The sequence below is a fragment of the Hippocampus guttulatus genome, chromosome 15, assembly GCF_054856545.1.
Source record: "Hippocampus guttulatus isolate MCC_2025c chromosome 15, RoL_Hgut_1.0, whole genome shotgun sequence".
Taxonomy (NCBI): Eukaryota; Metazoa; Chordata; class Actinopteri; order Syngnathiformes; family Syngnathidae; genus Hippocampus; species Hippocampus guttulatus.
Window position 1 is genome coordinate 12,180,566 of NC_141275.1, and position 19,812 is coordinate 12,200,377.

At 44.3% G+C, this 19,812-nt stretch overlaps 3 protein-coding genes across 5 annotated transcripts; 1 reads left to right on the forward strand and 2 right to left on the reverse strand.

The window, feature by feature from the left end:
* Positions 1-605: 605 nt before the first annotated feature.
* On the reverse strand, positions 606-6,374 carry b4galt4 (UDP-Gal:betaGlcNAc beta 1,4- galactosyltransferase, polypeptide 4). 2 transcript variants are annotated; one of them, XM_086131827.1, is made up of 7 exons: positions 6,133-6,374; positions 4,146-4,580; positions 3,238-3,470; positions 2,969-3,156; positions 2,725-2,847; positions 2,364-2,468; positions 606-2,259 (listed from the first exon to the last, which is right to left on the reverse strand). In XM_086131827.1, the coding sequence occupies exons 2-7, from the start codon at positions 4,405-4,407 to the stop codon at positions 2,130-2,132; spliced, it is 1,041 nt and encodes a 346-aa protein (XP_085987953.1). In that variant the 5' UTR covers positions 4,408-4,580; positions 6,133-6,374; the 3' UTR covers positions 606-2,129. The 2 variants fall into 2 exon arrangements, with proteins under 2 accessions (XP_085987953.1, XP_085987954.1); XM_086131828.1 differs by having other exon boundaries at positions 6,123-6,374.
* Positions 6,375-8,607: 2,233 nt separating this feature from the next.
* On the reverse strand, positions 8,608-12,370 carry casr (calcium-sensing receptor). The gene is made up of 6 exons (XM_086130904.1): positions 12,063-12,370; positions 11,581-11,887; positions 10,630-11,469; positions 10,323-10,553; positions 9,871-9,994; positions 8,608-9,795 (listed from the first exon to the last, which is right to left on the reverse strand). The coding sequence occupies exons 1-6, from the start codon at positions 12,323-12,325 to the stop codon at positions 8,660-8,662; spliced, it is 2,901 nt and encodes a 966-aa protein (XP_085987030.1). The 5' UTR covers positions 12,326-12,370; the 3' UTR covers positions 8,608-8,659.
* A 1,869-nt stretch (positions 12,371-14,239) lies between these two features.
* LOC147193922 (cationic amino acid transporter 2) lies at positions 14,240-19,320 on the forward strand. 2 transcript variants are annotated; one of them, XM_086130909.1, is made up of 12 exons: positions 14,240-14,365; positions 15,504-15,886; positions 16,167-16,322; positions 16,404-16,560; positions 16,727-16,860; positions 17,228-17,450; positions 17,836-17,972; positions 18,063-18,165; positions 18,330-18,451; positions 18,587-18,753; positions 18,863-18,971; positions 19,048-19,320. In XM_086130909.1, the coding sequence occupies exons 1-12, from the start codon at positions 14,259-14,261 to the stop codon at positions 19,185-19,187; spliced, it is 1,938 nt and encodes a 645-aa protein (XP_085987035.1). In that variant the 5' UTR covers positions 14,240-14,258; the 3' UTR covers positions 19,188-19,320. The 2 variants fall into 2 exon arrangements, with proteins under 2 accessions (XP_085987035.1, XP_085987034.1); XM_086130908.1 differs by lacking the exon at positions 14,240-14,365 and having other exon boundaries at positions 15,517-15,886.
* Positions 19,321-19,812: the final 492 nt, after the last annotated feature.

Below are 19,812 nucleotides of genomic sequence, written 5' to 3' on the forward strand. Positions count from 1 at the left end.
TTCTAATATTTGTTTCCCTCTCGCTCTGCTCCAGAAAAGAAATTCACCAGCATATTCGGTAAGTGTACCTAATGTTGTGCCTGGCGGTGTGTACTAATTTTAGTGGTGGATATCTGCAAATTTGCAATCGTTTTTTTTTAACCTTCACTTCCTGTATCGTAGACAAAATGCATCGCAGTTTTGTGATCATGTCGGAAAAGTTTTGCATTTAGAGAGATGGATGTGTTTGAAAAAAAAACAAAAAAGACTTTTGTGTATCACAAATAGATAACATGATTTATTTATTTTTTAAACAAGCACGATTTGAGCCTCGAGCGGCCCTCTTCAACAACCATGTGTGACTGTACTCATTCATATGAACTTATTGTTTGTAAAACTCTGAATCGAGTATATCACGAAGGATTTGGGCCAAGTTTGTGACTTTAGTACGCTAAATGCTGCCGAAATGTACAGGACAGGCATCCGAGTTACTTCTGCCTCCCAGTGGCACGATCCATACACTGCACCCAACCGAACCATTTCAAGCTAAAAAAGAGCCATTTTTTATTATTTCAAGATGTTACTTGTGGCTGACTTCACCCCCGAAAATAAGACCAGAGATCATCTGACAATATGAAAATAACAGTTTATTAGACATTTCCTTCACCACGAAACGTGTCATAATGAATCTTTTATCAAACTCAGCGCCACTTGAAAAAAAAATCGACCAATGACACTCTCAAATTATGAATTGTTTTGTTATGACTCTAGAAAGCGTAATTTCAAGAGAAAACATTTGTAGCAAGATTGGTCTTTCACGGTTGGCAGTGTCTGAAATCGTCAGAAGGTGCCATTCAAGTACTTTGCAACCAACCTATGAATGGAAGAAAGTTTTGATGGTCACAAAATATGCATGTTGTAAACACATAAGTAGCCGCGCATCCCTTCGAAGATGTGATATAATATCATGCGAGTCCCATGACTAACCATCATGCAGTTGGTTATAACGAGAGGCTATTTTCATTGGTCACATTGAGACACCGTGAAGGTATTCTTGATCCTCCACCACTCATTCTATTTTCTTGCAAAGCAAGAACAAGAAGGCCCTTTTTTCAAAAAATAAAATGCAATACTTGCACAGAAAATTCCATCTTTTCAGTCCGCTGAACATGGCAGGACAAAATTAACTTTGAAGAAAAGGCAGTCAAGGAATAATAATTGACTATTTTAACAATAAAACAGAAATTACCATCTTTATCTGAGGACAGCCAAAGATTCACTGCGTCACACAAACCCTACAGGGACACTTCACACATTTTTTTTTTTTAATGACCACATTTTGGAAATTGTTGCGCATAACTAGTGTTCAACATGATCAGTCTTGTGTGTAAATAAATACATTCAAATATTTCAGCTGAACAGCCCCTTTTATTGCTTACCTCGAGGGCATTTTTGTACTGCAAAACAAATGCTCCTTGAATATCAACAAGTCAAGAATAATGTTGTATTTAGTCGTGCAATAATATCGAGATGTCATTTGCCCATCCAGTATTTCAAAATATGGCTCGGCCCAGTGTTCACTTAACCTTTTGAGTCTGAACAATTTACATTTCCGCCAGACATTTGGCCAAAGATATGTTGAGCAATGTGGACTTTGAAAGAATATGCCAATGAAATGTCAAAAAGTGCAATCTAGCCTCCCAAAAAAAGAAAAAAAAGAAAAAGGAACCGACTCGAATCACATTCATTACTTTCAACCTCACGCAGTCCCGAGTCCTGCATGGACACACCGTGAAAGAAACGTCAAAAGATAAAGGGAACGCATCAATGTTTGGACACTCCTCAGCGGCACACGGAAGGGCCCTTTCGCAATATGTTGTTTGACAAATGTGGAGCCCAACAATAAAGCTCAAGCGTTGCAGTCGATTCGAGAAGATTTGCTGAAATGTTTCGTTGCCGCAGAGAGGTCAGCTTGAAATCCCGAAGTGGCATATTGCAGAGGTGATCACGTTTGCTCTTTCACTTCCGCTTCTTCAAATGCACTTGCCTGCTTGATATCATGTGCAAGTCACAATGGCACGTGGTCGTCTTTTCACTCCACACTTTCAAACGGCATCACAATGAGCTGAGCTCGTGTGAAACAGTCGGTCCTACGGCTTCCCGATGTCTACGGTCACGTTGATATAGAGCGGCAGCCTCTCCACTGATAAGGTCCGATATTTGCAGCTATTCAGTCCGTCTCTTTTCCAAACTCGTGACGTTTGTCTCAACAGCTTTATCCTGAATCAGGGGAAGGGGCGGGGGGGGGGGGGGGGGGGGGACACACAAGTCAATTAGGGAAAAAAGAGATTGTTGTCCAAACACAATAATGACAAACGGCCGACCTGTCCTTGTTGATTTCGTTACCGCTGTCCCGTTTGTGAAACACCATTGTGTAGCGTGCAATGTCAGCAGGCGGCCGCACAATCTGCATTTTCTGCAGCTCCACCCTAAGAGTAAACATGCAAGGCATTAAGACCCTTTTCTATTGAGCAGTGTAATATTACACTCTTTTTTTTTTTTTTGTGGGTAATGACACGACAAAAAAAAAAAATCATCGCTGCTATCAAATCAATCTGTACTACACGTCCAAATGGAATTTGCCAGACCACACTGAACAGTACTGCTTGAGGGAAACAAAAATCCAGATGCGAACCGGTTTATATCTTCAAAATGGATTTCAATGGATTATTTTTTCCGCTTCACCTGCTTCGTAGGTCGTCATCTTCTCCGCCCCAACCCCAGTAGGTGTTTGCAAATCCATTCACTTTACCAAACTGCTCTCTACTCATGGCCGTGACTCCTCCAAAGTAGCCTTTGTAATGCAACCTGTTGGGAGGGAACACATTCATCTTAATAAGAGTCGGGTGATGTCAGAACAGTTCCAATAATTTACTAATACCAGACCAGAGTAGGCATATAGGAAATGAGTCTTTTTCCAGGAACTCACTTGTATCCGGTGGCATTGCGGCCAACGACCAGATGTTTGGGTTGCGAGTCACAGACGTAGAGATTGTGATCATTTTCAGGAACCAGGTCCACATCGTGGAAAATGAAACAGTCCCAACTGTAGTCTTTCAGCGCCTCCAAGTAGCCCACGTTCAGTAATTTGGCACGGTTAAAAGTGCCATCGCCAGCCTTTTGAAAAACACGCACAAGACAGCGAAATCAGGATAGGCACAAATGAAAAATGTTAAATTAAAAAACGTCAGCGTTGACCTGCTGGATGACGTAAACAGCATAGTGGAGTTGCTGCCTCTGCAGGAAGGGGTGCAGGTGGTGGAGCAGATAGAGGAGGTGCCGCTCTCGGTTGCGATGGGGAATGAGGATGGCCACGCTCTGTCTGGCCGTGCAGTCCCAAGGCCGGTAGCGGCCTTCGGCGACTCGCTTGTTCTCGCCCTCCACCTCCTCCAATTGCAGAGAGGGCTCAAAGTTCAGCTTCACCGCTCCTTCTGCGGAATCAGAATTTGCATCTTCGTTGCTAAATCATTCAGCATTTTGGCGTAGAGCCTCACGATACTTGAGAACTTATAAATATTAAGTATAATGACGAATTCATGATGGGGGGGGGGAGGCGGAATCGATGAATATTATTACAGATGGGAAAATGTTTTGATTGCGTTTGAATTGAAGTATGCCTGGCAGCCTTCCATCTTTTCATTCTTTTACTCTATTTTGTCACTTGTAAGCAACAGCTGACATATAGCAGCGCTACCTTTGACAAATTTATGGCTCACTGATGAGCGTTTAGAATATTTGGATAAGTCATCCAGCCCGGGACAACGCCCGAGATTTTGGGCGCTGTAAATGAAAAAGGAAACTAAATAAATAAAAATCACCTCTAATCATTGTTTAAATCTACACAATAAAATGCGATCCAATACTGTAAGACTCTTACAAAAATTGTACCTTTCAAATGACAATAAATCTCAGTTTTGATTGACACTTGCAGAGAGGTGCTCACTTCACGGAAAGACTACTATCGTTGCAGGAAAGGCAACCAAAGCATCTCATCAGATGAGTCGAGGTGTCTGGCAGTTGAAGGAGTTTCAACCAATGTTGGTTTTAGACAAAACAAACAGCCATTAGTTCTCCGCCTGTCGAATCAAACATGGGCGTTCACTCACGTAGCAGCGGCGACTCCTTCGGACACTCGGCTCTCGGCGTCGGTGTCATTAAGCGAACCGATGTCGATGGCCCCGAGTTTGCCACATCCTGGGTGTCCTCTTCTTTAACGAGACGTAGCATCGCCGCCGAGGGGGCCAGGGCAGATTTAACGCCGTCACCCGAGAGCATGGAAATCCATGCCAGCACAGACAGGGAGAGAAGCAGCAGGAAAACATACTTGACTCTGCACAACATCTTGAACCCAGACGAACAAAAGCCCATGGCTGCGTGATGATGTTCTGGTTCTTCTCGTTTAAAATGGGTCCTTCATGGCTGGGGCAATCAGTTCATGACAATGAAGCGTGCCGCTGTTTTACAGTTTCCGCCTTGTGGTTCCGTATTGGGGTGGACATCCAAGGTGTAATTATGGGGAGGGGGAGGTAAATCAATACTAGCTGTGAAAGAGAGAAAGATCAGATGTCAGTGCACAGAAAAAAAAAAAAAAAAAACTACCGGTACTTGTGGGACCTGGTGTGCAAGCATCGCAATGCTGATATTATTCGTTGGGCCATCGAAACAGATTTAGCAGATTTGATGATAAATGTCAACTGCGAGTGGTATTCAACAGCACGAATGCCCTTTTTTGTTCGAAGAACTAACTGCCTAACTGTTACTAGTTGTGAATTGATTGAGTTGTAAAAAACTGTAAATCGAGTCACTCGTACCGGACGCCAATACAGTCCTAGAGTATAGCAAGTTGAAAATACAGTGACCTACAGACCTACTTCACGGTTCGTTTATCGGGGGTTCAGTGCATCGCGGATTTTTTCAAAATATATACAGTATATATTTTTTAAATATACATGGAGTACAGTACTGTATATGTTGCTCTGTGTGACTCGCTGTTGTTTTGCAGCTTCTCGCGGACCGTTTGCGGACTTAATTTTTTTTTTTTTTACCCGTTTATGTTAATTGGACGCGACTTCGCGGATTTTCGTTTATCGCGGGTGGTTTTGGTCCCCATTAACCGCGATAAACGAGGGATTACTGTAGTACTTGCCTCCACCTTCATTCCAATGAGGCCATACACGTCGTCACTAGTGTTTTATTATTCTTGCCTTTTACAAGTAACTGTGGTTACTCGGTAATTGACCAAAATAACATATCAAAATCTGATATCTTTGTCAAGGCAGACAATTTTGATACAGCTCGGTATTTGATCTCATTACATGTGTCCAGACAGTATTAACTACACCATGAAAGATCTAATCCTCCCAAATGATCAATTACACTTCATACAGCTGAAATGTGTCAAGTGTAAATTGCAAGTTCAGCATCCCAAAAGGTTTCTCCACATTTTATTAGGTATACTTGCACAAGCAATGCTATGCATTCATTAATTCTCCATGGCCTCATTAGAATCGCGGGTGGGCAGGAGAGGTCGGGGGAATATACCCTGGACTGTTCGCAAGTCACTTACAGGGCCCGCATATAGACAAGGACCATTCACACTCACACTTATGGAAAATTATTTAATTAAACTAACATGTATGCATTTGGAATGTGAAAAGAAGCCACAATACGGTACCCGCAGAAATGTGGAGAATAAACTCCACAAAGGCCCTGCTCTTCTTCTCCTTATTGCCTTAATAATTAATTTTACATTAATTTTGCATTTGCATTAAAAACATGAGATGGAATTTTCTAGTAATAATAATATTGAGAAAAAAAATCTTAGTCTCATCACATACAAAAAAAATATATTTTATTATACTGTTTTCTATTACCTTGACCAATCATCTAATTGCGTAACTTACCGGTACTCTAAATTATGTTATTATAATATTAAATGGAGTAGACGTCAATATACGCGTCATTCTGTTCCGAGTTAATTGAAGTGGTAAATATATTGATCACATGAAGCTCCACATTAACAATCACAACAATCTGGATAACGTGCACAGTCAAACATAATGTCAACAATTAGGATTTTTTACCTTTACTTACTTAAAGCGAGCTAACGATGCGTGTTTTTCCTCGAAGTCACCTTCTTTTCGGGACAGGTCGAGCTAAAAATGGCTCACTCCAAGAGCATCGCAGCATAGCACACTGGCCACTACTCTACGTTGATTGCGTTTGTAATAACCCCAAATAGCGAAGGGACAAAGTGCAAACGGACACCTCCTAAAGGCGACATGTCTTTTTTCCTCCAGCCGGATGCTCTCCATGTTTGCACACCACCGCGCCCCCCCCCGTAAGGGCAGGCGCATTCTGCAGTAGGGGCAGGGTCGCGACAGCTACAATGTCGCGAATCAAATGCAACTTTATTGTGAAATGCGCTGTATGTGCAACATACAGCACGGCAAGGCAACAAGAGGAGCCGCTGTTGCTTTGTTGCCTCGATTGAAGCATCGACGAGTGACGTTGACGCTGCCGCGACCCCTGCCTCAAAATGAACTCGTCCATTCTCCAAACCCCAAGTCGTTATCTCCCTTACTGGTTAACTCCACAGTAGCGTCACCCACGCGATCGCGAATGTCAGCTAAGAATGTGCAATTGTTTCGGTGAAAGTCAGTGCTCTGCTTTGGGTTTGAACTGCTTTGTTGCCACTTTCCGCGGCTCCCCAGTTTGACGTCTGTAAAGTTAACCAAAATACCTGCACTTCCGGCTTAGGGCTTTCATAACGAAAGCTTTCCTGATTTTACTGTGAAATGTCAGGATGAATTTAAAATGCACTATCACCTCCGCAAGTGAATTGAATTTGACCTCCAAACGTCTGAATGCACATCCAACTGGTTCCAGTGCGTGGCATATTCACAGCAGTTATTTAATCGCTGAATTGACCAATACCTTCTAGTTGTGTTCGTATTTGCTCAGTCCTCTTTGTCGTGATGTTCACATTTTGATGAGATGAAGACCAGCGAGGCTTGAAACAGGCTATTCTTGTAAGGAAGTGGCCACCAAGTTAGAGAATCAGCCAGTGTCATTTTTTTCCGAGGCCAATTTTTGGCAGAAAAAAACAATTGGAAATGTTTTGGATTAAACACTTGCTATACATTTTTCTTTACATTTTAAAAAATATTTCTAGCCAAGTAGTGGTCAACGTGTCACAAGAAGTTTTTAAAAAAAAAAATATATATATATAATTACACTGGTACTTGTGAGGCCTGAGACAAGTGGAAATGCCTTTCAGTCTCAGATGTGAACACCATGCTGGTCTCGGCTGGACATTGATTTGTTATTTGGGTCTTTAGTTGTCCAGCTGCTCTCAGCCTGTTTTAGGTCAACCCTGATCTTGAAAATATCAGCATGTCTTCTTCAAGAGCCCTTTGCCCTCCTTTAAAAAAAAACCCTAAGAAGTTAAATTTTCATTACAAGTGGTTTTAGCGGTTATTTCCCCATCTTTGAAGGTGATGGTTAAATTCCGTTGATACAGTCGAATAAATAAGGTAGGGGGGGTTCGAGCGTTCTCTCTGGTTCAGTGGGTAATTTTATCCATCCATCCATTTTCCGAACCGCTTGATCCCCAGTAGGGTCGCGGGGGGTGCTGGAGCCCATCCCAGCTGTCTTCGGGCAGTGGGCGGGGGACACCCTGAATCGGTTGCCAGCCAATCGCAGGGCACACAGAGACGAACAACCATCCACGCTCACATTCACACCTAGGGACAATTTAGAGTGTTCAATCAGCCTGCCATGCATGTTTTTGGAATGTGGGAGGAAACCGGAGCACCCGGAGAAAACCCACGCAGACCCGGGGAGAACATGCAAACTCCACACAGGGAGGCCGGAGCTGGAATTGAACCCGGTACCTCTGCACTGTGAAGTCGACGTGCTAACCACTGGACTACCGGGCCGCCTTGGGTAATTTTACTGTCATTAAAAAAAAAGAGACAATAAAGCTTCACAGGTCCTTCACAGTTGCTTGGGTGGTTTTAAACAAATAGTGCCATCCCCAAAAGTATTCTTCCCTGATGCCTGGATGTCCCCCCACGGGTCAAGGCTGCCTATGGTGTCGGCCTGTTGTCTGCATCGCATTTAAGCGTGAGACACACATAGGCACTGTTTGCCCTTGACGCAAGCGTGTGATAAGCAAGCACAGAAAGTGCTCTAAAATTCGTCCAGCAAATTCTCTCTTGAGTTTTCCCTGCATCCTTACCATTCTTGTCAAAACAATGTTCAGATTTTTATTGCATCGTTGGACTCTTTCGTGACTTGGTAATCGAAATTATAAAGGTTGGGAAACCTGGATTATGTTCTTAATGTGATGGGTTGTTCCATGGGAGACATAATCCAACAGACCACGCGATGAAATAAAAATTGTAATCTTGCTAACACACGAACAAACACACGCACGATCACCGCGGGCCTGTTTTTGGAATCATGTTTTAATACAAACACACATTGTATTTAGTGCGCAGTGGTTAGTCAAATTAATGGCTGAAAGTCAAAAGAACGTTCTGTAAATTACGTACAATTAATTAGGCAGGCTGACATTTAAAGTACCCCAAAAAAGGTGTCACTAAAAGGCGGGCGATCACATTAAAGAACCTCTTCTCGCCTCCTCAAAGCTTAAAGACAACATGACCGTCCCGCTGCCAAAGCTCACTCTCGGCTTGTGCCTTCCGGAGGGTGTCTCGCCACCGTCCCCGTTGGTCCTTAGGCTGATGGAGGACGACGGAGAGGAGGCGGAGGATCCCCCGATACTGCCGGACTTTTTTCTGGACACCGTGCCCTGTTTGAGCGTGGCTTTGGCGGCCACTTTGAAGGCATGCGCCGCCGTGCTGCATCTGACTTCCTCGATGGTGTTCCTGGAAGATTTGAATAGGATGATGTAGACCTTGTTGAAGAAGATACAGGCCAACATCCCAAAGCTGGACGCCAGAATTGCAATGACTTCCACCGCTGACACAAACTTGCCGTAAGTACTGAAGTAGGCGGGGATGAAGGAGATCCAGACAATGAAGAATATGAGCATGCTAAAAGTAATGAACTTGGCTTCGGTGAAGTTTTCGGGAAGTTTGCGGGATTTGAACGCGAAGAAGAAACAGATGGCCGCCAGGAGGCACGTGTAGCCAATGAGAAACGCAAGAGCCATCTCGGAGCCCTCATTGCAGGTGACGAAAATAATCTCGTCGATGTCGTGGTTCATATAGCTGGACGGGGGAGCGTTGTAAAGCCACACCACGCATATCATAACTTGGACAAACGTGAAGAGGAACACCAAGAGAAACTGCAGGTTCAATCCCCACCATTTCCCATGGAAACTGGTCGGGATCTTGGCCTCGAAGACCAGAAGCACTCGGTTGGTTTTGACGAGGATGCAGGAGATGCAAAGGACAAAACTGACACCGAAAGCCGGTTGCCGCAGACGGCACATCCAATCGCGCGGCTGCCCGATGAAGATCAGCGAGCTGGAGAAACAGCAAACGAGTGAGAAGAGCAGCAAGTAGGACAATTCTCGGTTTGTGGCCTTCACTACGGGCGTGTTGCGGAACTTGATAAACACGCCCATGACGAAAGCTGTCAAGACAACGCCCAATACTGCGCATATGGTCAAAGCGATCCCAAATGGTTCGGTCCAAGACAGGAACTCGATTTCCTTTAAAAAACAGGAGGTGTGGTTCCCACTGGACCAGGAGTTATTGGGACATTTGGTGCAAATGCTGGCGTCTGCGTGGAAAATAAAATCAGACTTTGAATTTCCACCTTTCAGGAAAGCAACGTTAGCGTCTGCTTCCGGCGTACCTTTGTGGTTGCTGTACTCTCCGTCGGAGCACTCTGTGCATTCAAAGCAACAAGTCGGCATACTGTCTATGATGCCCTTTCTGGTGCCGGGCTCACAGTCCTCGCTGCAGTTGGAGAATGGCACCTGACAGGTTGGAAGCAGACAAAGGTCGGATACGAGAGTGAGCGGAACTGGTCAAGCCTCTACAAATTCAGCCGTTGCCACTTTGTCACATCTGTTTTCTATCACGGTGAGTGAAAGTGGCGATGGCGTGCGCCATCCTGCCTCTGTGCCCCGGTGTAGAAACACAAACCAGATCTGGAACGTCCGTTCCAGATTGAACGGAACCGTTGTGACTTGATTTTCACTACCCGCAGACAAACCAGATCTGGAACGTCCGTTCCAGACTGAACGGAACCGTTGTGCCTTGATTTTCACTACCGGCAGACAAAAGATTGCGATTGGTATGTACCTCAAAACTGTATCCATTCCAGAGAATCTTTGTCTTGTCAATGACCAGCTTGCCTCCCCTCTTTGAGTGAATATTATAGTATCCGACCTCCTCAAACACCACAGAACCATCTTCGGCAGACCTGTGCCAGTTGATTATCGTGTAGTTTGCTGCCACGTCAAAGTTCTCGTCAAAGTGCACCTTTCCTCCCACACTGTTGGTATATTTCAAATGTCTGAGCTGCTTTAGTACCTGTGGAAGCACAAATTTGTCTTGTGGTCAAACGGGCTTAGCATCTTTGGTTTGTTGAAAAAGTGCAACGTTTTACCTGCCACGCTTCCATTTTCTTGATGTCGGCGCAGGAGTTGTTTGCAAAAAGTCCATGTCCGGGTTGACAGGTTAGGATGTTCTGCAGGGCCTGCGCAATGGAGTAAACTGCTACGTACACGTTGTATGAGATACGGAGGTGGGTGTAGTCCAGGTATGGTGTCTCCACACTGGTGATGTCTTCCTCACCTGTACACCAAGGCCGAAAACTTGTGCTGCCGTTGTCACTTTGGTGGCGCCGCCGACTGTCTTTCAGATAACAGTTGAAAGTTTCTTCCCAAAACTCCCGGACAAATTCATTGTGAGCGTTTTTCTTTGGTTGCACTTGTTGCAGGAAGTCTTTAAACTCGGGTATATGTCCCCCCTTCAAGGCGAAGCCAACGGTGCCTGCCACCACATCCAGATATTCAGGCTTGGCAATGAGAGAGGAGCTCGCCCAAGCCTCACTGGCGATCCAAATGCGGTCCGTGATGTTTCTTCGGACCATCTCTTTGATGAGCGGCTCCATATCGGGCCCGCTGGCAAACACCACGATAACTTTGGCGCTGGAGTTTTCGATCCTGTCGGCCAGCGCTTGGATTTCGTTGTCTTCCATGTACTGAGAGATGAGTTCGTTGAGATGGATGCAGATGTCCCTCTCCTCCATCTCCTTCTCAAACTTTTCGATACCGGGCCGCCCGTAGTCGTCATCCGAGGCCACGGCAATCACCCAGTTCCATTGGAAATAATCGATCACATCCGCCATCGCCGTAGCCTGGTACTCATCCGAAGGGATGGTTCTCATGAAGGACTTGTATTGGTTCTTGTTGCTTAGGAGGCGACTGGACGAGGCGTAGCTGATCTGAAACACAATCGTTTACGCCTCGCACGGACGAATAGATGGATCGATAGATCGAGATCATTTTGTGATCCTTTTTTCGATGTTTTTTGCGGGACGCCAACACAGACTTACCTGTGGTATATAAAACAGTCCCAGTAGGTTTGCCACCGCTGTGGAGACAGCAGATCCCGCCGCTCCCACGACTGCGATAGTCGACGGGATGTGGTCGGTGCAGTTGCAGAACTCATCCAAATTCAAGGAGTCGATCTTATTCTGGGCCACGAAACTGAGAGTGGCTTCCAGTGCCTTTGACACCGTGTTGCACGTGTCAAAGATCCTGTAGCCCAATGTGATGTTGGGCAGGAGACTGCTGCTGTTGTTGATCTCCTCGATTGCAAAAATCATGGCCTGCAGCCAACGGAAACCACGGAAATTAAACCTGTAGGACACCACATAACATGTAGTAAAAACGGGTTTTCGCATGTGAAACTGTACACGAAATGGAATGAGATCCAGCACGGGGGCTGTAGTTTATCGGCCAACTTCTCTCACGCGCTAAGCTTGTTCGAGTGTATTCAAATGTTTTGTGGCTTGTTTTGCGTCGGGTGGGTCACCTGACACATTGTGTGGACTCCGGCCGCGCCGCCAGGTCTTGGTCTTTGGATGCAACGCCAAAGTGAATGGGAAAGAGTCCCCCGAGCAAAATGTCACCAGTCATCTGTGCTCGTTGATGAGGCCCATAGGTGGACATGACACGAGTGCATCCGAGAAGCAGCAGGGAACACAGAACAAATGGCATCTTTTCTGCCGGGGTGGTTTTTGTTTTTTGGGTTTTTTTTTCCTTTTTCGCTGAAGATACTGCTTTATCTCTGCTCATCAATCTGCTTGCTGCGGGGCCGTGTGATGTTCATGTTCACGCTGTGGAGAGTGTCCTAGAAAGAAAGAAGTGTTGACCTGAGAAGAGGAGTCATGCTTGAACGAGCCTCCTTCCTCCAGCCTCACGCTGTGGCCAGTCAAGCCAGTCATCATGGAGAACAGCCAAAAGCGGGCCGCCTCGCATCTCGTTAATACTGCTGGAAAAATGCTGGGGCAGAGATGTGATAATGAAGTAACGGCCGCCGCACTCTCCGCTCACTGAGAATGTTTTGGGTTGGGTTTTTTTTTTCCTCAAAGGCCACTTTTCAAACAACAGCCGGATTTGAAACCAATTTGTGACCAGCGGTTGGTGTGACTTTAGTTCAACAAGCGATATATGTTATCCAAGGTTTCCCCTTTTTTTTTTTCCAGCTCAAATTTGCTTGATCACAAAAATAACAAAATACAACATGAATAGACATAACATTAAAATGTGTGTAACTAATGAGCTTACAGTGTTTCACTTTGACAAGCAAGCCCAAAAAAACAACAACAACAACAACAACAACAAGAAAACCTGACCTGGGGCCCGAGAGCGTCAGATTAGGAAAGGATGCACGATTCATAAACAAAAAATATATACAGAAAAGATAATGCAGACATGATGAGTGCACAAATATCCCGTTTAAATTATTTTAATACATCACATGTACGTGGGAAAAAAAAAACATTTTGTGTGTCAAATGACCAGCATCGTTCATGGAATGAGACCACGAACACTAAATTTGAAATAAATAAATGGCCAAACATGGACAAATATGCCAAAGTCCAACTTACCTGTAAAGCTCTTTGTAATCACCGCAATAAAATTCACTCAAAGAAGTGGAGCAAGTCATTTAAAGGTGTTTAAGCAAAACATCCGGAGTGCAGAATGAATTCTGTGGACAATTACTTTGTGAGCCCACTTTGTGGTCGGGATGAATGATTAACAAGGAGAAGGTTTGTCCATTTCCTCCCGCTAATAAAGCCCACTGGGCCTCCACTCCTCCTCACCTCATATGGTCCCCATTCTTGACAACGTTTCAATAATACTTGTAAATAAGACATCAAAATTATGTCAAATATACAAACATCTCTTTCAAACATTGTCTTTTTTTTTGGGGGGTCCGATTCGAATCTGTATGACTGCATGGCGCTGAGAATCCCTGGAAGCTGTGCATTGCCCCATTAGTTTCCTCAAACAGTGTCCCCTTCTGCTCTGATGAACCACTCCTCAATTTGTTGCTGAGCAGATGTCTCCGCTCAAAACAATTTCACTTGACAGCTCGCTCGCCCTTTTGCGTAGCGCACTGACGTCGCATTCGCCACTGGACAGTGTGGGATCTTGATTGTGTTCCTCATGTTCGGGGGGGGGGGGGATGTCCTCCTGCTCTAGTAGCAGGGGAGGCAATTGTACTCCCAAAAGGTTTCAATGCAACTCATCTCGAGGGAAAAATAAATGTGACTGTCACAATTACTCTAGCAATTTTACTGACTATGTCTTATTTTAAACCCTGACCTAACCCTCGCCTTTTTCCATAAGATTGAGAAACAAATGTAGTCAAATATCATCAGCTGAGGATATTCCCCACAGTTGGCAGCTTCCTAATCATCGGAATTCCCTCACTGGGGTTCATTAAAATATTCTATCCACCAGGAATAATTTGCCAACACCTCCACACAAATATCCTTTTTATTTATTTATCCTATTTATCAATTTGTATTCGTAATCATCGGTACACATGTACAAGACAACTCATCCCCAATGATTGAATCATTGGGGGATTGAATGACGCAATGACAATAGATTTTTATGAAAGGGCTGAATGTTAGACATGCCAGTATTTAGTAATTCTGATCCTCTCCCTCTCCCCCACCCCCTCCAGAAATGGCACATACATTTGAAATGTAACAGAATGCATCAAAAAATGCCGCGCTATGAAGACTTCACAGTGAGGGGATTGACATATCCACATAGGTGGTGTGGTCTGAAACGTGTTGAAAGCCACTCGCAGCCTGCAAAGGTAAGGGAATATTTATTTTTTTTGGGGGGGGGGGGGTAATCAGAGGAAATGACTGCTAAGCATCAATGATTGTGTTAATTGAATTGTCATTTGAATGTTCATAGCCCAGCACTACCATAACTAACCCTGACGAAACAAAAACCTTGACCTTTAACCGAGTGTACACATACCCGGCAGGAATTTTTATAATATATCCCGTTCTTGAGTGAAAACCAGAGTGGTTTGGCAAAACAACTTTTTTGCAGAGATTTTTTTTTTTTTTTTTACTTTGCATCCTGAACAATCTTCCTGGCAGTTGTGACGGAGAGCTTTGGGGACTGACTGTCCTACCTGACTGTCACTTCTTTTTTTGGGGGGGGGTTGGGGGGATGTCAAAGAGTTTGAACCCCTACCGATTGTCATTTTCAAATCGTTAGATATCTGTTGATTATTTAGACACAGCCAACAATTACACTCTGAATATCCACCCTTCATATCCAGTTCAAGTAGCGTGTGTTAAACCGTGTGTACTTTGTCCTTTGTGTTATCAGGCAAAGCATTCAAGGGTGTGTAAACTTTTCATCGGGGCCATTTGATTGATTGCAGTCAACTTTATGATTTTAAAAGGTCTTGTGCAGTTATGTGGTCACAAATTGCATCACTTGACCCCCATCCCTAAAATCAAAGAAAATTTGTTTGTCTTATCAGTCATATTTTCCAATATATTGCCGGTAATCCTGTAATTCAGACATTCAGACAATTCACGAGGGTTGCGGGGCGTGCTGGAGCCTATCCCAGCCTTCTTCGGGCAGTAGGGGGGGGGGGGGACACCCTGACCTGGTTTGCCAGCCAATCGGAGGGAACGTATAAACGAACAACAATTAGTGCTCAAACTCACACCTCGGGACAATTTCGAGTGTTCCATTAGCCTGCCGAGCATGTTTTTGGAATGTGGGAGGAAACCGGAGTACCCGGAGAAAACCCACACAGGCACGGAGAGAACATGCAAACTCCACACGGGGAGGGCGGAATTGAACCCCTGCACCTCTGCACCGTGAGGCGGACGTGCTCCCCAGGCGACCACAGCACCACCTTTTCTTTTGTATTTGAAACCTCTGCATACCCGTGTATCAAAACCTGATCTACCCGCGTATCCTCGTGTCTCACTAGGATGTCCGGTGCAAAGATCCTGCTGTTCCTTCAGAGCTTATCACGCAGGAAACCTCTGGAGCCCGAAGGAGAGGTGTCCAACTTCCGCCGCTGCCTGACCACCCTTGACCTTGTGGCTTTGGGGGTGGGCAGCACATTAGGGGCCGGTGTGTACGTGCTGTCCGGAGAGGTGGCCCGAACCGTGGCCGGGCCCAGTATCATCCTCTCCTTCTTGATAGCGGCCATCGCTTCGGTCTTTGCCGGATTGTGCTATGCTGAATTTGGAGCTCGGGTCCCCAAGACGGGTTCTGCCTACCTCTACAGCTATGTGACAGTGGGCGAGATATGGGCCTTTATCACCGGGTGGAACCTTCTCCTGTCTTATGTCATTGGTAAATACAGTCGAAGTCCATTTTCCATCCATGTGTCCGTTTTTCAGTGCTTTTTTGGGGGGGGGGGGGGGGGGGGGGTTAGAACTGACCCAAGATGACTTCACAATTCATTTGTATCTATAGCACGGTGACAGGCATTAGCAACAGAGCCTGAGCTCTCCCTTTATTTGATTTGATTCTTTATTTTTTTTTGGTCAATGTTAAAGCCTATGCTAGGAGACCTAAACAAATGATTTTACAAATAAGTGGCTGGATGAATGTCCCCTTTTGTTGTGTTTAGGCACGTCTAGTGTGGCCAGAGCGTGGAGTGGAACCTTTGATGACCTCATCGGAAATGTCATTGCCAATTCTCTGGGGAAACACGCTGCCATGGAACTGCCAGGATTAGCTCCTTACCCGGACTTTTTTGCAGCTGGCCTTATTCTGCTCTTGGCAGGCATGTTTTAACCGTTCACACGCTCCTTACCTATTTCATGACTACTTTTTTTTTTTTTTGACTGTGTGACTTTTCATCCAGGGATTCTTGCATTCGGCGTGAAAGAGTCTGCCATCGTGAACAAAGTGTTTACAGCGGTTAATATCGTGGTGTTGCTTTTTGTTATTCTAACCGGCTTCATAAAGGGAGATCTCAACAACTGGTACATTGATGAAGCAAGTCTGCAAAATTCACATGAGTACGCATCTTTGTTTCAAGCTCTCTCAATACACTACATGGACAAAAAAAAAAAGACACCCCTATCTTCTCGTTTCCTTTCGGAAGAACAGACAAAAAGATTTGTTTGATTCCTTTTTGTTTAACAATATGAATGACATGAATGCCTTCCATTCTGTTTGCTCTAGAAACGCATCATCAGCGAATGACACCGTCACTTTTGGAACTGGCGGATTTTTCCCTTTTGGCTTTGACGGCACATTAGCGGGAGCGGCGACTTGCTTTTACGCGTTTGTCGGCTTTGATTGCATTGCAACGACAGGTAAACTGATTTAAGTACACTGCAAGCAAAAAAAAATCAATATATTGAATTGAAATGAAAAATCTGCCTCGAGACATTTTTTTTGTGGCTCAATAAGGTAACCAAAATATGGGCTTATTATGAAGTATTTCTAATAATTCACTTATATGCATATGAGCACCGAGCATATAATGTTTTGCCCACTGGGCCTTATTAAGAATTAAGAAAACCTTTATTAGTCTCGCAATGGAGAAATTCCCAATTCACAGCAGCAAAGTTATGAAAGGAAGAAGTAGAACAACAAAATATAGGAGCTGCTGGAAAGGCAGCCACTCTATGCTGCAGGTATGAGATTTTGTGTGTTTTCATTTTTTTTTTCCTTCCTTAGGTGAGGAGGTCCAGAATCCCCAGAAATCAATCCCCCTCGGAATTGTGGCGTCCCTTCTGGTTTGCTTCTTGGCTTACTTTGGCGTGTCCGCTGCCCTCACTCTCATGATGCCATACTATTTGCTCAGTGTTCACAGCCCACTGCCTGTGGCTTTTACATACGTGGGCTGGGGCCCTGCAAAGTACGCCGTGGCAGTGGGATCCCTCTGTGCACTGTCCACTAGGTAGAGACACAACCTTCTCCATATTTTCACTTCCGTTGGTTTGTTGTTCATATAACTCTTTTTTTTTTTTAATGAGGCGATAGGTGCCTGTGAAAATGATCTTTCATCAGGGTCATTTCATTCCCAGGCCATTGAATCGATTGCAAGTGGACTGTTCCAATTCGATACAATTCGTGCCTCCGACTTGGTGCGTGAATAGTTAAGTTTTCCACACCAACGCAAGCTGGTCCAGTCTCGAGCCTTGTTGCATGAACTGAATGGCGTGGGGGCAAACATCTTCTAAGACAGTCAGAGCAGTCCGTGCTGGATCAATTCAATAGCCTGGTGATGAGGAGGTCATGTTTGATTTATAATTTCACCAAATCAGTTTTAATTTGCACCCCAGCCTCTTGGGATCAATGTTCCCTATGCCCCGAGTGCTTTTTGCAATGGCGAGGGACGGCCTTCTCTTCAGCCTTCTCAGCAAAATGAGTGAGAGACAAAGTCCTGTCATTGCTACGCTGGCGTCCGGTGTTATCGCGGGTAATAACAACAACAAACGACAACAACAATAACTAAAATCACAAATGTGACTCCACTTTGTCATGTCGTCTTTTGCTCGTGACTTTGCAGCCATCATGGCATTATTGTTTGACCTGAAGGCTCTGGTTGACATGATGTCCATTGGAACCCTGTTTGCCTACACCCTTGTTGCCATATGCATTCTCATATTAAGGTAATTGTCGTGTTTTCAGATTTATTTCCTTTTGCGTTGATTCCATGCTGTGAAATACTTTTGCATCAGTGGAATGAGAATCGTTTTAATCGCATGCATGCATGAGTTCCAGTGGATCCCACTGGACAGATTTAGCGCATCACGTATGCCCTCCTCCTGTATAGATACCAAGTGGACGTCAATGCCGACAACGAAGAACCGTTTACCGTCAGTGGGCTCTTCTTTCCTCGTTCACAATGCACAGCACGGACATCAAAAAGTGTGTCCGTTTTGACAGTTTGTATAAGTAAGTGCTCATTTTGTTCTGTTCTTTTATTTCCACTTATATTCTGTTTGCTCCCAAGTATGACGTGTATCACTGTTTTCTGTTATTGCTCATGATTCAAGCTCGTTTTTTTTTTTTTTTTTTTCATGATCGCAGTATTTTTAGCAACCATCCTGAGTCTCTTCATATCCCAAGCCATGACCGCGCTGCAGTCTTCGAAGTGGTGGAGCGTGCTCTGTGTCGTTGTAGTGATGGCGATTCTGAGCCTCACTATCCTCATTATCTGGAGACAACCGCAGAGCGCGACGAGAGCTGCTTTCATGGCATGTTACCTTTGTTAATTAAAATACTTATACGATATAAGTAACGTTTTCCCATGCTACTTTTGTTGACTCTTTTTTTAACCATATTTCTGTTCTTTTGCACACACAGGTTCCTTTTGTGCCACTGCTTCCTATCTTGAGCATCTTGATCAACATTTACCTCATGGTTCAACTGGGATCGGACACATGGATACGCTACGTCGTGTGGATGGCGATAGGTATGTGACGAAATGTCGACATAAGTCTTCGTCAAAATGGATGGACATAAAGCAACAAATATTTTCCTTTAAACAGGTTTAATCATCTACTTTGCTTATGGGGTTCGGCACAGTGTACAGAAGCAAAGGCTCCAAAATTCACGCAACCAAGGCACCATCAACAGAATCACTTCCAATGTGGATGATAACTTAGGCCCTGAACCAATTTTCAACTAGATTTTGTTGGTTTGTTGATAACAAACATGGGATGAGCTATAGGTCATGGCCAGTATGATTAAACATATCAAATAAGTGTTAGTCAAACTGACAAACTGTTGTTTTTATAAATCTGTATTAACATTCATACCGTTGAATGTTTTACGAAACATATCGACTGTATTGTAAAAATAAATTGACTTGATGTGAGTGTGCTTCCATATTCTATTCCATATTAACTTTGTGCCAGGATGAGTTGTGTCCGGGTCGTGAGATGCTTACAAAGAACAAATCATTAAAATATATTGTTAGGGTTAAATAGCTAAAAGGCGTTTTAGTGTAATGAACATTCCATCAAGGGTTAAGGTTCTGCCATTTCTCAAACTAAATACAATAACGTGTAGTATGGTTATGGTATTCAATTGTGGGTGGATTCATTTGTCACAATCGACAACTGTCGCCTCTCTCGTCTCCATTTGTGCGTCTTGTATGATCAACTAAAACTCAATTCAAGCGAAGTGAATTTGAACGCGCCATCAAAATTCGAGGACGTTATGAACATGTGACCGGAAATACTGTAAAGCCTGACTTGTTTAGGAAGAAATGCTTGAAAGGAGCACCCTCACTATTCGTAATAGCCAATCAA

Coding starts and splice junctions, on each gene's coding strand:
- casr (XM_086130904.1), bottom strand. CDS start 12,325: ATGAGCAGAGATAAAGCAGTATCTTCAGCGAAAAAGGAAAAAAAAACC. Junction 11,470..11,580: donor GACTGTTTTATATACCACAG/GTAAGTCTGTGT, acceptor ATTGTGTTTCAG/ATCAGCTACGCCTCGTCCAG. Junction 9,796..9,870: donor AGAGTACAGCAACCACAAAG/GTACGCCGGAAG, acceptor TTTTCCACGCAG/ACGCCAGCATTTGCACCAAA.
- LOC147193922 (XM_086130909.1), top strand. CDS start 14,259: ATGCATCAAAAAATGCCGCGCTATGAAGACTTCACAGTGAGGGGATTG. Junction 17,973..18,062: donor GGCGTCCGGTGTTATCGCGG/GTAATAACAACA, acceptor GTGACTTTGCAG/CCATCATGGCATTATTGTTT. Junction 18,754..18,862: donor CGACGAGAGCTGCTTTCATG/GCATGTTACCTT, acceptor TTGCACACACAG/GTTCCTTTTGTGCCACTGCT.
- b4galt4 (XM_086131827.1), bottom strand. CDS start 4,407: ATGGGCTTTTGTTCGTCTGGGTTCAAGATGTTGTGCAGAGTCAAGTAT. Junction 2,469..2,724: donor GATGACGACCTACGAAGCAG/GTGAAGCGGAAA, acceptor GTTTACTCTTAG/GGTGGAGCTGCAGAAAATGC. Junction 2,260..2,363: donor AACGAAATCAACAAGGACAG/GTCGGCCGTTTG, acceptor CCCCTGATTCAG/GATAAAGCTGTTGAGACAAA.